General features: G+C 39.4%; 1 protein-coding gene across 1 annotated transcript in view; it reads left to right on the forward strand.

The window, feature by feature from the left end:
- Positions 1-13871, forward strand: part of CUBN (cubilin) — a 149338-nt gene that overhangs the window by 96192 nt on the left and 39275 nt on the right. Inside the window, exons 39-49 of the mRNA XM_059818798.1 lie at positions 1059-1248; positions 2271-2468; positions 2802-2948; positions 3828-4018; positions 4300-4483; positions 5826-6000; positions 7060-7238; positions 8948-9157; positions 9459-9599; positions 11326-11507; positions 13078-13249. Of these exons, the coding sequence (XP_059674781.1) occupies positions 1059-1248; positions 2271-2468; positions 2802-2948; positions 3828-4018; positions 4300-4483; positions 5826-6000; positions 7060-7238; positions 8948-9157; positions 9459-9599; positions 11326-11507; positions 13078-13249 (1969 nt within the window). The remainder of the gene's footprint in view (positions 1-1058; positions 1249-2270; positions 2469-2801; positions 2949-3827; positions 4019-4299; positions 4484-5825; positions 6001-7059; positions 7239-8947; positions 9158-9458; positions 9600-11325; positions 11508-13077; positions 13250-13871) is intronic.

Genomic DNA, 13871 nt, shown 5'->3' on the forward strand with positions numbered 1-13871 from the left:
TCCGCCCCAGGTGCAGTACCCTGCACTTGCCATTGTTGAATTTCATAAGGTTCCTTCTGAAACTCCTAAGGTTCCTTCGGAACTTAGCTAGACATAACTACTTAGTTAAATAAGGTAAATCTCTTCTTGTCTGTTGTTTTTTCTTTTTAACCAGCTGATTCAATAGTTACCCTTTTCTTTCATCCTTGGGAAAAGAAAGTTAGTACTAGTTCAATATATTCAGTATATTCAATTCATTATTAATTCACTGATACCCAAATTTAATATGTGTTCAAAAAGGAAATACAACTTTTTCGTTCATCTCATGTCAGATTTTAACAGCATCTTCTTTCTTCTAACTCAGCCTGTCTTTCTTTGTCTGTCCCTCTGAAAGCAAAATGAGTTTCTTAAATCAGCTAGACATTCAGTGGGTGTGAATCAGCCTGACCTTTAACTTGACTCAAGCATCAGATCTTCAATGTAATGTTAATGTTTATTTAACATTTCCTAGCTTTCTCTACTGGACATTTTTTACTGGGGGGAAGAGGACAAGAACACAGATAGGTTTGAAAGGTGGCAAAAAAGAAGCATCTTAATCAGCCAAGATTTTGGCTTGTAAATACATAAAATGAAAAAAATATTATTGCATATTTATTTGATAGAATTTAAAATAGATGTGTTCCTCAGGGGGAAAAAGGGGGAAAAAAAGAAAAACACCTTTTTTCCTGCAGATTGTGTTGTTTTTTTCCTCAGCAAGGAACAAGATTGTACCAGTGGACTATTTTAATGTGGGAGGCCAGTGCATGTACCCAAAGAGCAGCCCTGTGATGGAGAATGAGCTGAATTTGATGTCTTCCATTCAGCTCCTTCTTCTGTGAAAGCTTCACAATTAACAGTATATAATGGAAAGGGAGATTTTTTTCCATTTTTTGTAAGAGAGGTTTCTCTCCAACTGGGATTTGCTGAAAGATCCCTCACTCATTTAAGGACGGTAATTTTCTCCTTGGAAACTTGCTGAGTATGGGATGGATGAAAATCTGTCTGTGTGAGGAACAGCACCGTTCTCCTTCTTTCTGCAGGTTTATGATGGCCCCACCATTCATTCTCGTCCTATTGCAACATACTGTGGTGCAGACCCTGCTTCTTTTGCATCCTCTGGCAGTTCGATGACAATCCAGTTCCAGTCAGATTCATCTGTGACTGGAAAAGGCTTTCTTTTAGAGTGGTACGCAGTGGATGCTTCTGCTGTTACACGCACCATTGATAGAGGTCAGTGGGCTGCATGGTTAAAAGTGATATAGCCAGTGATATACCGAGCTTTACTTAAAAAACTGCAAACCAACTTCACCACAAGAGAAAGCCCTAGCTATTAACAGAGGGAAAGCTTTCACTGACATTTTAATTAAGCATTTTAATAGCTTTTTTTAAACAATTTCTAGGGACTCTCAGATATACTGTTTTGCAGTGCTTTAAAAATAAGCATGTTGATAGAGGGTAATTTTTCTTTACACAGGTATTTCATGAAAGCCAAACATTTCATATACTTTCATGAAAAAGTATCCCTCTTGAAATACCATTCTTAAATCACTGGCCATTGTGATATGAAACCTTTCACTATAATGCATCTCATATCCATAAATAAAGAGAGTATGTTCAGTATGATCATGTACCTCTGACAAATAGCTCCTGGAAGGAGAGGGAATATGCTTCTTGTACCATTGACTTTCTCTGAGCAAGTTCACCAAGGGAAAGTTAAGACTAACTAGGACGTAGTGCAATGTCTTCTTTCTAAATCTGAAGGCAGATTTCTGGGGACAGAGGGGCTAAGAATCTCTGGGGCTCTTCAGGACAGTGGATTTTTGTGCTGGGAGAGCACTGAGGCACTAGATATCCCAGCAAGGACTCCATCTTGATCTAAACTTCTAGAGGAGACATTAGGAGTAAAGAAAGAAAAGTACTTCAATTTCAAGAGGGTCTATGTATTATTGGTTATGCATGCACCATTCCTTTCTGATGTGCAACCTGTGTTAAACTGTGGTAGATATTCCTTATGGTAAAACCTCATTGCTGCACCAGGTAGCACAGGAACAGCCTTATATGTCAGGAGCTTCATGTTTTGTATTCCTAATCCCAACTGAAGCAATGCTTGAAGAAATGCATTCCTGTAACTACACACATCATCAGTGTGCCCCCATTGTGCTTAATTATAGGACTGTCATCTTAAATGATATGAGGGGAGTGCTCAGTTTAAAAAGAGGACGCTTTCATTTTTGTCTTCTTGTATGTGACAGGTGCATGCGGAGGGACTGTAACAACTGAAGAAACACCTTCATTCCTCTTCTCACCGGGCTGGCCCATGAATTACAGAAATTTTGCTGACTGTGTGTGGCTTATCAGAGCTCCTGGATCCACTGTGGAGTTCAATATCCTGGCCCTAGACATAGAATCTCACAGCTCATGCAATTATGACAAACTTATTATCCAAGACGGTGAGAAGCCAATTTGCCCTACCCCGACAGCAAGCAATAGATACCCAAGGTCCCAGAACCTGGAATTCTCATGTCCATTGAGCCTAAGCAATCTAGATAGCAATGGGAACATGCTCTAAATCAGTATTCTTTCTCTACGCAGAGACATTCTGCTAGTTAAAATAAAACTAGCAAAGCCTAGCAAAATATTCGGTGGTCTATAAAAATATTTCTTGTTCTGTTAGGGGTTAAAGATCTTGAAAAGCACCTGCCTGAAAGTGTGAGCCACAGCAAGCAACAGGCAGATGTGAACTGATTTGGTTTTAACACTAACATTTCTTCTTTCGATCTCAGGAGACACTAGCCTTTCTCCAGTGCTGGCTACCCTGTGTGGACGAGAACCTCCTGGGCCAATAAGATCAACTGGAGAGGCGATGTTCATCCACTTCATGTCAGATGCAAGTGTCACTGGAGCTGGGTTTAATGCCTCTTATCACAAAAGTAAGATTTGTTTCTCTTCTCACCCAGATAAATGTCTGTCTTGCTGCTAAAAAAGGGATAAAGAAAGAAAAGACTCTGGCATTTTTAACAGGTGTCTACAGTCTATCTAACTAATCACACAGGCCAATTATTCACATCTCATGAATATGCATTAATAAATGTCTGACTCTGCAAAGGTAAAATTTGCTATTTCCCCAGCAATATAATACAACAAAGCATGATTCAACCAGACCAGTCACTTTTCAGAAGTAAGAAAAGTGTAGGCCTAAGTCTGTAACAGCTCAGCTGAAGGGTGAAAGAATCCCCAACTAAGAGGGAGATAAATGACTCTCAAAGCATAGACACAAAACAAAGAGAGACAGATGCAGAAAGCTGTGTAAGTTCCAGGAGGAATGTCAGCAATTTCCAGTGGCACTCCTCCCACATGCACCCAGGGATGATAACAGATTCCTGAATGAGCACCAAGGAAGGTGTTAGGGTAACAATGCGCAGCCATGGGAAGTTTTTCTGACTGGCAGCTTGAGTAGGTGACAGTGGTTTGGTCCATGGCCAGAAGCAATGTACTCAGAAAGTGTAACAATATGCTCATACCATGGGAGGTCCTTGGCATAGTTGCCTGCTTACTTGTCTGTTAAGTCTGAGAACTGAGTCTCACTGTCAAGACGTTTGGTGTGTGCCACCTTGCAATCTATTAGCTTGTATTTGGGAGATCATTCATTGTGTGCATTGCTCTATGCCCCTCAACTCTTCGTACACTTGCTTCAACATTTGCTTTTTACCTGTCACATCTTCATTTTAGGAGACTGGGTTTTTTTCTAAATGAATATGTGAATAGTGGACACTAATGTTTTCTTCTTTGCTTCAACTCCTTTTTCTCAGGTTGTGGGGGCTATTTGCACACAGGCAGGGGTGTGATAACATCCCCCAACTACCCTCAAGACTATGCTCCTAATCTGAATTGTTCCTGGCATGTAGTGGTAACCACTGGATTTATCATTGCTGTCCATTTTGAAGAGCCTTTCCAGGTTAAGAGTGAGGATACTTCCTGCAGCCTTGGAGATTATGTAGAGGTGAGGTTATTGGCTAGGTCACCAAATCCTCAAAGCTATTAAAGCTACTGAATCTTATAGATTTCAGTGTCAGTAAGGCAGCCCAGGTTATCAGGGGGTGGAAATATCAGAGAAACACACAGAGATTATTTTGCCCCCCCCCCCTTATTTATTGTTGTGCATTAATTAATCACTAGGTTATTTTTTTCCCACACAGTTGGAAGCCTTGAGATGATGTGTGCTCAAAGTTTACATTCCAGGGCTGTTTGCTTGAGTGACATTAGCAATTTCTCTTCTTCTAGCTGAAGAATGGGTTAGATGATGCTGCCCCACCTTTGGTGTCCGGAAGAGGAAATGGACGGTTTTGTGGAAGCAGAGCCATCTCTACCATGTACACCACAGACAATCAGCTGTTTGTCCACTTCATTTCTGATAGCAGGAATGAGGGTCAAGGATTCAAACTGAAATATGAGGCTAGGAGTCTAGGTAAGTCTAAGTACGTCTAGGAAATAAACATAAGTTCTGCAAGTCAATAGATGTAACTTGGAGTTCATCCTCTTAAAGGAGGTTGTTGTTATAAATCCCAACCCCAGTAAAACCAGATGTCTTCAAAAATGTCCTGTTTCCTTCTTTAGTGCATGACTTCTGATCCTCCTCTCAGATTTCTTCTTTTTAAAGAGAGTGAGCTCCAGGTCATGCAACCTGGAGATACTAAAGCAAAAAAAAAAAACCCCAAACTTATGGCAGATCCTTTGGCAGGGAAGTAGCATCTATAGTTAGGAAGAGATTTTCATAATTCATACAGGAAAGGAAAAAAACCCCTGGAAACAAGAACATTATTTTAAACATATAGTACCTAGTACAAGTGCTAAATTATGTCAGGAATGATTTAGACTGGTGTGTCAAGAAAGGTGATAACATTTCTCACAAGTTTTTCTCTCAGCTGAGAAAATAACATTCCCTGCCAGAGCTAACATTTTTTGAAAGAATGTAGAAAATGGAGACTCAGGTCCAGGGGTAAATCAGGGACTTGGCATTTGCAGTTATTCCACTGTATTCATGACACTTGCCACTTGGGACAGCAGGAGACCTGTTAAACAGTGTAACTAAACATGACTACAGCAACCTGTCAATCTACTCAAATTTGTAAGTGCTTATTTTCTGCCTACTTTTCCCTGCTGCCACAAAGAATAATTCTTAGCATTTCTGTAGGGGATTCATGAAGGGAATGAGTGAAGCTGTACAATAGTATTTCTACCACTTCGATTTAGAACTCTCGACTAAAACCCTGTGTTTACCAGTATTGCTAGAACATAGTGGGGGCGTTTGATAGAAAAGTTCTGGTCAAAATAAAGATATTTTTGTATGATAAAGGACCTGAACAAATCCTCATGTTTGCTTTGATTGGCATTCCTCACATATATTCATTATTATCTCAAACAGACATTCCAATTTTTGGAAAGCAGAAGTAGGGAATCATTCACAGAAGCATTGATGGGTCTGACTTGTAGGCTTTCTAGCTCTTGGGAATTGGGGTAGGAACAAGGTAAGAAATATGTTTCCTGCTTGGTTTAGAAGCAATCCAAGGGAGAACTAATAGCAGTTTAATTCAGGGCCCTGAACATTTGGAAATGAGGAGAGCTAAGCAAGCAGGAGCACAGGAACATAGGATTCTACTGCATTACAATGTTTTCCCACAGTAAGCAGTAAAATGCACTTGTTTTTGATCTAACTATATGACACCAAAAGGAAACTGTGTTGGAATATAGTGATGACTCACCCATTTCCTTAACATGTTGTTTTTAATTGGTGATCTTTTCTTTCCCAGCTTGTGGAGGAAATATTTATATGAATGATTTCAACCCCAGTGGATATACATCTTCCCCCAACTACCCGAGCAATTATCCCCCACATGCTGACTGTGTCTGGACCATAACTGCTCCTAATGGACATGCAGTAGAGCTGCAATTTGAAGATCAGTTTTACATTGAACCTTCACCAAAGTATATATCCACATTAGTTTGCCTGTGTTTCTTAAGAGGCTCCATTCTGATTGTTCTTTCCCTGGTACTTTCTGTAATTCCTCCCAGAGTGCACTTCCAGATTTACAATCAAAAGTGATTAGGAAATTTCTGAGAGAGAACACTGAAGCTATCAAGTCACTGGTATACATTCCTAGGACTTTGCAGTGCATGACAGAGATTAATATAACAGACAGAGAGGAAGCATCCATGGTAGAAAGGTGCCTTCTGTAAAATCTGTGCCCTCTAGTCCTTTCATATTCAGATTTTCAGTCATTGTGACTCTCAAATGGTTTTAAGTCCAATGGATTACCACCACAACAGTTTGTCTCCTTCCTCCATTGCCTGTCTGCTGATCTGCAATGGGTCTATATATTTTGCACCCCCTGCCTGAAGCACAAAACAAGGCCTAGTTTCCAGCTGATGTAACTTCACTGATTTGGGGCTGGGCCATTATATACCAAAGGTGACCCTCACCTGTGAGACCATGTCCAGAAAAAATGGTGCAGGATGGAGAATCCCAAAGGTGTCCTTTCTCTCTGGCTTCCCAGGATGCTGCACCATTCTGAAGGCAAAGCTGTTGGTTAAGATATTTTGGGTCTTTTTAAGCCCACCTAAGTAAGCCCCAAGATTTGAATTTTATTCCCTTCATCTGTTTCATATCTGTTCCTTAATTCAACAGTCATCAATGAGACTTAAAAAGGAATATCTGCTGAATCTAAATGCTGCCAAAAAATACATATTAAAGACGGTCACAACTACTTTATCAGTGCTGTTCATACCCTTCCCTAGGACTTGCTTCTGTCAGATCTGATCTCATCATAGACTGGGCTTGGGATGAATATTTCTCAATGTTTCTAGCACTTCTTTTGATTCAAATATTACATAACTATAATTGATTATGAACTTGTTGATTCTGTCTTGGTCACACTACATGGAAACTGATCTAATTCACTAAAGCTCCATGGCTTTGTGCACGTACTGAAATTATTTCAAACCGTTTCTGCTAGATATTGAACAGAAAATTCTCTCCTATTCTAGCTGCACTTCCAATTACCTAGAGCTACGCAACGGCGCTGACTCCACTGCCCCCATCATTGCCAAGCTGTGTGGAGGTTTGATGCCAGGCTTGCAGAGATCCTCAGGAGCTGTCATGTACCTGAGGTTCAAGTCTGACAGCAGTGCCACGCACGTGGGATTCAATGCTAAGTACTCCATTGGTAATACTTGCATTTATCAATTTCTCTGATTTTAGAGAAGATTTCGGTCTCAAGTGTCAGGCTTTTGTAATAGGGCTTAAATCGTGCCTATGAGGTAGACTGACAGATACGTGCCTTTTTCAATTAATGTTAGAGCTAAGGCATCAGAATCATCATATGGGTTAACATCAGCATCTTCTGCACCTACCAAGAAGTGAAAATTATGGAAATAGGTATAGGAAAGTGCTCATAGATCTGCAGCAGTGGAGACAAAGACTGGATAACCTCTTGTCAAAGACAATTATCAAAGGGGCAGTAGAAAAAAAGGTTGACATGCATAAAGTCATGTAACATGATTTGATTTTCAGCATGCAAAATTAGTGTCACTTTCATGAGCAGGATCCTGAAACGGAATGCAAAGATCAGCTGAGAGTTGGCAGGAGAAGAACAAATTAGGAGCTTCTCTATGTAAATGTAAATCAATCTAGAATAACAATGCTGCTAGACAAACAGGGGCAGCATAGCAATGGACTGAAAAAGGAACAAACAGTAAGAACCATTATTTGTCATCTGGGAAAGAAATACTTTAAAATTATTTGATTGCGAGCTGCAAAAACAGAATTAGAAAGCACTACCAAAGTTTTAAATTTAAATAAAAAATAGTCAATGATCAAATTCAGAAATATACTACTTTTTTGGTTTTGAAAATGTTAATAATCTTCAAAGAATAGCAGCTATTATGTTAGTGTCACTCATATAGGAAAGTCTAGGACTGTTAATTTCTCAAAGGCGAAGTAGTGGACTATATTGCTTTACACAGAATTTTGCTGATTGTGTTAGATCTCAAACACTTAATCCATACAGTATGCTATTATATTTCTGAATGTAAAAACTGAAGCAACTTGCAAGAAAATATTGTTAGTATACGAAGCCACAATTTATATTTATCTATAACAGATTTACAGTATCTCAGCTGTATGCCAGTCATCCTGGAACAAATCACTTAATCACTCAGAAGAGCAGACAGTATGAACAGAACTGTTATGCCACAAAAAGATTGTAACTAGCAGACACACAGAATACATTGTAACATCCAATAAATTCCACCTGGGAATATTATTTGCTGTAAGCCTTAGTATTATAAACTCATGTTTGCAGCTACCACAGAAAAATGAGTTTTCAGAAAAAGAAAATTAAAAATAAATAGCTGTTTCCTGAATTGTGCAGTGATCCCTTACCAAGGCATCATAAGGAGTGGAATGTGAACAGGAAGAGACTACAGGAAAGAGAAGAGTCTGAACCATAGCTGTAGGCCCAAACCAGCAGTCAACTTTTGCCCGTCATAAAAAATTTAGATCCACATTTAGCAAACTAAATTTCTTTACAATTATCTGATACAGCTTTGCAAGATTTTCTGGTAAATATGGACATGGGTAGAAATTGGGTATAGACCTTGAAATCTGTGAGTTTATTCAAATTCGTAAGAGATATGACAGAGAGGAAGGGATGCTTGTAATGGAAGGGGATGTGTGAAAAAAAAAAAACAAAACAAACTAGGACTTGTTGAATTAGAAGGAGAATGTGGAAGATTTTTAACTGGAAGGCAATTCTTATTTTATTACCACAGTTAGAGAACAAGTCAGTTGTGCCTTAGCTTTAAGTCTTGTTTAGGAAGAAGGTCATCTCTCTGAGGTCCTTCAGTCAACCAAGCAATATTCTTCCTTTTGCAGCTCCCTGTGGCGGGACAGTGATAGGACAAACTGGCATCATCGAAAGCATGGGGTATCCTGAGCGTCATTATCAAGACAACCTGCTGTGTGAATGGTTTCTGCAGGGTCCCAGGGGCCACTATCTTACCATCAGACTAGAAGGCCTCGATATTCAAAACTCCTCCAAGTGCACAAATGACTTTGTAGAGATCCGAGAATACAACACTTCTGGTCTGAGAATTATTTCAGTGTTTGTCTTCCCTCCCCTAGTACTACTATGAAACCTCACCAGAGGTTCCTGAAAGTGTTTCCCTTTGGGTACAAAGTGAGCCTTTTCAATATACAGTATTTGCTTCTGTCTGCCTTGCTTGCTGAAGCAAAGTAAGGCAAACAAAATCCTTCTATTTCCCAGCAATAAATTGATTTTACTAGTTTACTCCTGCCTGTCCAGTTAAATTGGAAAGTGATCCTTTAATATAAATATAAATAATATATTGACGTAAAATTGTTTTTCTGTATTTGATTTTTGCAGGAAACTTGTTGGGCAGGTACTGTGGTGATATTCTCCCTGATGCTGTGGACACATCTGACAGTTTTGCTTATGTCAAGTTTGTCACTGATGGATCAGTCAATGCCCGTGGATTCAGATTGCGCTTTGATTCCAGTGCTGAAGGTTGGATTTCTAAGGTTGACAGTTACTTTCAGGGAAGCAACATATACCACAAACCATAATTGCACTAGTATAGCATATATTGTTATATCACTTATTCTTGGAGTGGTGTGTATTTGCTCTTAAATTTAAACTCTGGGAGAAGTATGAATAGAGCTCTCTGATCACTACTTAGCTGAGCTGAAACTCTGAGAGGCAAGCAGTCTCCTGCTATAACAGATATTGCCATCAGTGGTAGGTCTCACACAATGAAGCACACTCTTCCACACCTTTTCTCTCCAGCAATCAGTCCAGGGATGTCCTAACATATCCTCCCCACATCCGTCTTGATGAGGAGGAAGGTAACAAAATGCTGTGATTCTTCTTTATATTATTCTGTCCCTCTGAAGTGAGTGGTAGTCTTAAATCTCCCTAAAACCAACAGTTTTTAACCAATAGGTTTTAAGCAGAATCACGGAACTGCAGAGCCGTGGAGGTTGGAAGGGACCTCTGGAGATGAGCTAGTCCAACCCCCCCTGCTCAAGCAGGGTCAGGTAGCGGAAGTTACCCAGGACTGTGGCCAGTCAGGTTTTGAAAGTCTCCAAAACCTCTCTGGACAACCTATTCCAATGTTCAACAACCCTCACAATGAAAAGTGTTTTCATATGTTCAGATGGAATTTCATGTGTTTCAATTTGTGCCCATTGCCTTTTGTCCTCAGCACGATGACTTCAAAGACCTGCTCTCATCAGGACTAAGGACATAGATCTATTCCTGCTTCACACTTCTCTTTCACATTCTTTAGTGCCCATGCAATGCTTTTCCTGTCAAAATATGGCTACTTTTTAAGAAATTCTTTGTGGTAGTGGTCTTGAAAAACCTCCTGCTAATCATTCTTAACTTTTTCCAGTTCATTTAAAAGCTCAGCTGAAAGCTTCCTTAATCTTCATGTTTGCTTCTGCAATAAAATAACAGAGCGGGAAACAAAATCCAAAAGAATGCAACCATAGAAGAGAAACTGTATTAGCAAACATTTAGTGCAGGTGGATACACAGATTAGACTATTCTGCAGGAGCTTGTGAGGGTGAGGAAAGGGACTAACTCTCCCACTGCACTCCATTAAACTGTATCTCTTTATTTTAAAAGGAAACCAAGTGTAAGCTGGTAAATTTATACCATTAGTCTCAGAAGAAAAATGCATTCTATATCCAAGACCTTTAGTGTTCTTTCCTCAGAGCACAATTTGATATTCACAACAAAGATAAGAAAAACACAAAATAACTGTACTGAAAAATTGTTACTTAAAATCCCTGAAAGCTTTTCCTCTTCCTCTGTTAACTAGCAGAGGAAAAACACATCCTTCATTATTACCCACTCTAAGACCCTGCTCATTCTGTGTAGCTCGGCCCAGTCATCTGAAAGGCAGAAATGTCTCAATCCTGCCACAGCTTCACATCAAAGCCTGTGGATCACTCAGACTTCTGAAGCCTGGCATGAGCCCTTCAGAGACGGGAATATTAATAATTAGACTAAAAGGAGCTGCTATGGTCAGTTAGTATTGAACTACATTTACGGCTGAGTGATAAAGACTGGCAGGAACTTGGCTGTTTAGACAAACGTATGGACAGGATAGGCATATCAAATCAAGCTCTCAGGATCTCTTTTTCTCGCATTATTAATGGGGTTTTTTGCTATAACTCTATAAGCAATGCTTTACTCTAAGAAGTGTTCCAATATTTGGGTATTTCAGAATGTGGTGGGGATTTTACTGCCCCTGTTGGAACATTTACTTCACCCAACTATCCCAACCTATACCCACATAATCGAGTGTGTGAATGGAGGATCACAGTGGAAGAAGGCCGACGTGTGACTCTAACCTTTAACGACATGAAAACTGAAGAACACTGGAGGTGCTCATCAGATTACGTGGCTGTGAGTATTGAGCATGAAGGCAGAGAATGCTCTTCCTAATCCCTTTATGGAGTATTAATGGACATAACAGAGCTGAAATGTCATTTATAGGTCTACATCTGGTTTTAAGACAAATCATAATTTAATCCGGTGAAAACAGATAAATGAGAGAAAGTTAGCTCTGTAGGATGTCTAAATTCATCTCCTTGTTTTAGAGTATAGAAATTTCAAAATTATGGTCCAGGCAGTGGGGAGGACTTGAGGAAATAATTGAAATTGGCTCTTTATCAATTACGGAAAAAAGCTCTGGGGTTTTTGAAAGCTTTCACTGTCTCTTCCCTGTGGACACAAAGTCCATCAGTCAGTTCCAGGTGTCTTTTGACTTTGGAGGTTGTTACTGCTGTTGTTACTTGTTGTTGTCAATTTAAAAAAAATTAAAAGAAAGAGAAAAAGCCAGAGATTGCAACAAACGGCTACTAGTGTGTCGGACCTTGCATATTCTGAAAGAAAGATAGGGAAAACCCAGGAAATTCTACCTCTTTATCACCCCCCATCTCCAAAAAGATAGATTTTGATTATTTTATCATGGTTATTTTAGATTTTTGGTTATTTAGTGCAAAAAAAAAATCAAACCTGGCCCACAGAACTGGACCTGATCAGATGTACAATTGCCTCAAAACCATAATTCCTCTATGAAATTTCAGGAATGGGAGATCTAGCTTAGTTTCCCATTTGTTCAGTTTAGCAGTGCTAGCAGTGCAAACACAGAAATTAACTTTAGTGTGATCAGAAGCTAGCCCATGCACAAGTATGAGGGGGTGAAGTAGCTCTCCCTTGTGATTTGTAGATCATCTTCCCCTTGTTTTCCTTCACAGATGCTTTAGACAGACCATGGGAAGCTGGCTTTTTATTGATTAATGAAGTAATGATCTCTTAAAGGAAGATCTGTCCTGCAGTTTTTGTGCCTTCAGCACTCTAACATATTTCAAATCTCAGTGGGAAACGTTGTTTCTGCCTCGCTTGTGCTGCTGAGATAGTAGCAGAAAGAAGGAAATTAACTCCTAGGCTAAAGGCTGTATGAAAGAAACTGAGAAAAATACATCTGGATCATCAAAAAGTGAAATGTTTGAATCAATAAAAAATGCTCACCAGCACTGAATATGTTGGAGGAGATTTTTGATAAAGCTGATACTGGCTTTAACAAGAATATAAAGACAATTATTTGAAATGGAATGAATAAGATCAGTAGCTGGCATCAGTAGCTGGCATTATTAAGTGACTGAAGATACTGAGCTAAAATACAGTATTTTTCTGAATCAAACTGTTTTGATTTCTGTTTAAAAAAAAAAAAAGAGGGAATATGTTTATGTTTTGCCAAAATAAGCAAGGTATTTTTTATATTTTACTTCAGAGCCTCATCCACGCAAGGCAATGGAAGTTTGTTCCAAGGTTTTGAGTAGATTTGGGAACTAACCTGCTGTAAGGGACATCAATGAACCTTGTATTAAAGATGTGAAGCATTGTGAAATGATACATGAGATGCTCCTAGGACTGTATTTTGACCTCATAAGAGTTTGTTTTGACCCAACAGGTTTACAATGGCCTCAGACCAAACTCTCCCCAGCTGGCCAAGCTGTGTGGTGAGGTAAATCCAGGCACTGAGGTGAAATCCTCTGGAAACACAATGAAAGTCATTTTGGTGACAGATATGTCTCATGCAACCAGAGGCTTCAGTGTCTCATACACATCTAGTGAAGATGCAGGTAGTTTGTGTTTTTGAATTAAGTGACTGATGAATCGTTTCATAGCTAAAGTACTGGCACTTGTCAAAAAAATGACCTAAATAGAAAATAAATCTCTGATACCTTTTTTTCTCTCTTACATCTCTGGACGGGAGTAGATATATTTCTTTAATTAGCTGAAAGGACTTGAAAAAATGGGGAATCTCTGAGAGTCACGGACTTCATGTGCCTGTTTGTTATGTGAGACTTCAAGTGGAAAAAACAACCTCCATTATGGATCACAGTCCTTATTCTCACTACTGATTTATGATTTTGTACTTAGTCTTGAGTCTGAATTGGCCTTATTCCATGAAAAGATCCAAAAAGCATAGTGTCATAGACAACGTGAATAATTCAAGTGCTTCCTTATTACCCAGGGGGGTTATTAATTTATTGTAGCTTGTGAAAGAGTGCAGCTAACCTACTTTTGCAAGCTCAGACTCCAGAGAGGAGGCAGCTGGCAGACCCTTACTACTATGGCCTTGAGTCTTTCAAGTGTGATTTTCCAACTCCCCCCTAAGCATCCTACTGTAGCATGAGTGTACTGCTCCTGAGGGTATGTTCCAGAAAAATCTTCTCTTGAATCTAAAATTAGGTAATAGAT

Source organism: Gavia stellata, chromosome 6 (assembly GCF_030936135.1).
Source record: "Gavia stellata isolate bGavSte3 chromosome 6, bGavSte3.hap2, whole genome shotgun sequence".
NCBI lineage: Eukaryota > Metazoa > Chordata > Aves > Gaviiformes > Gaviidae > Gavia > Gavia stellata.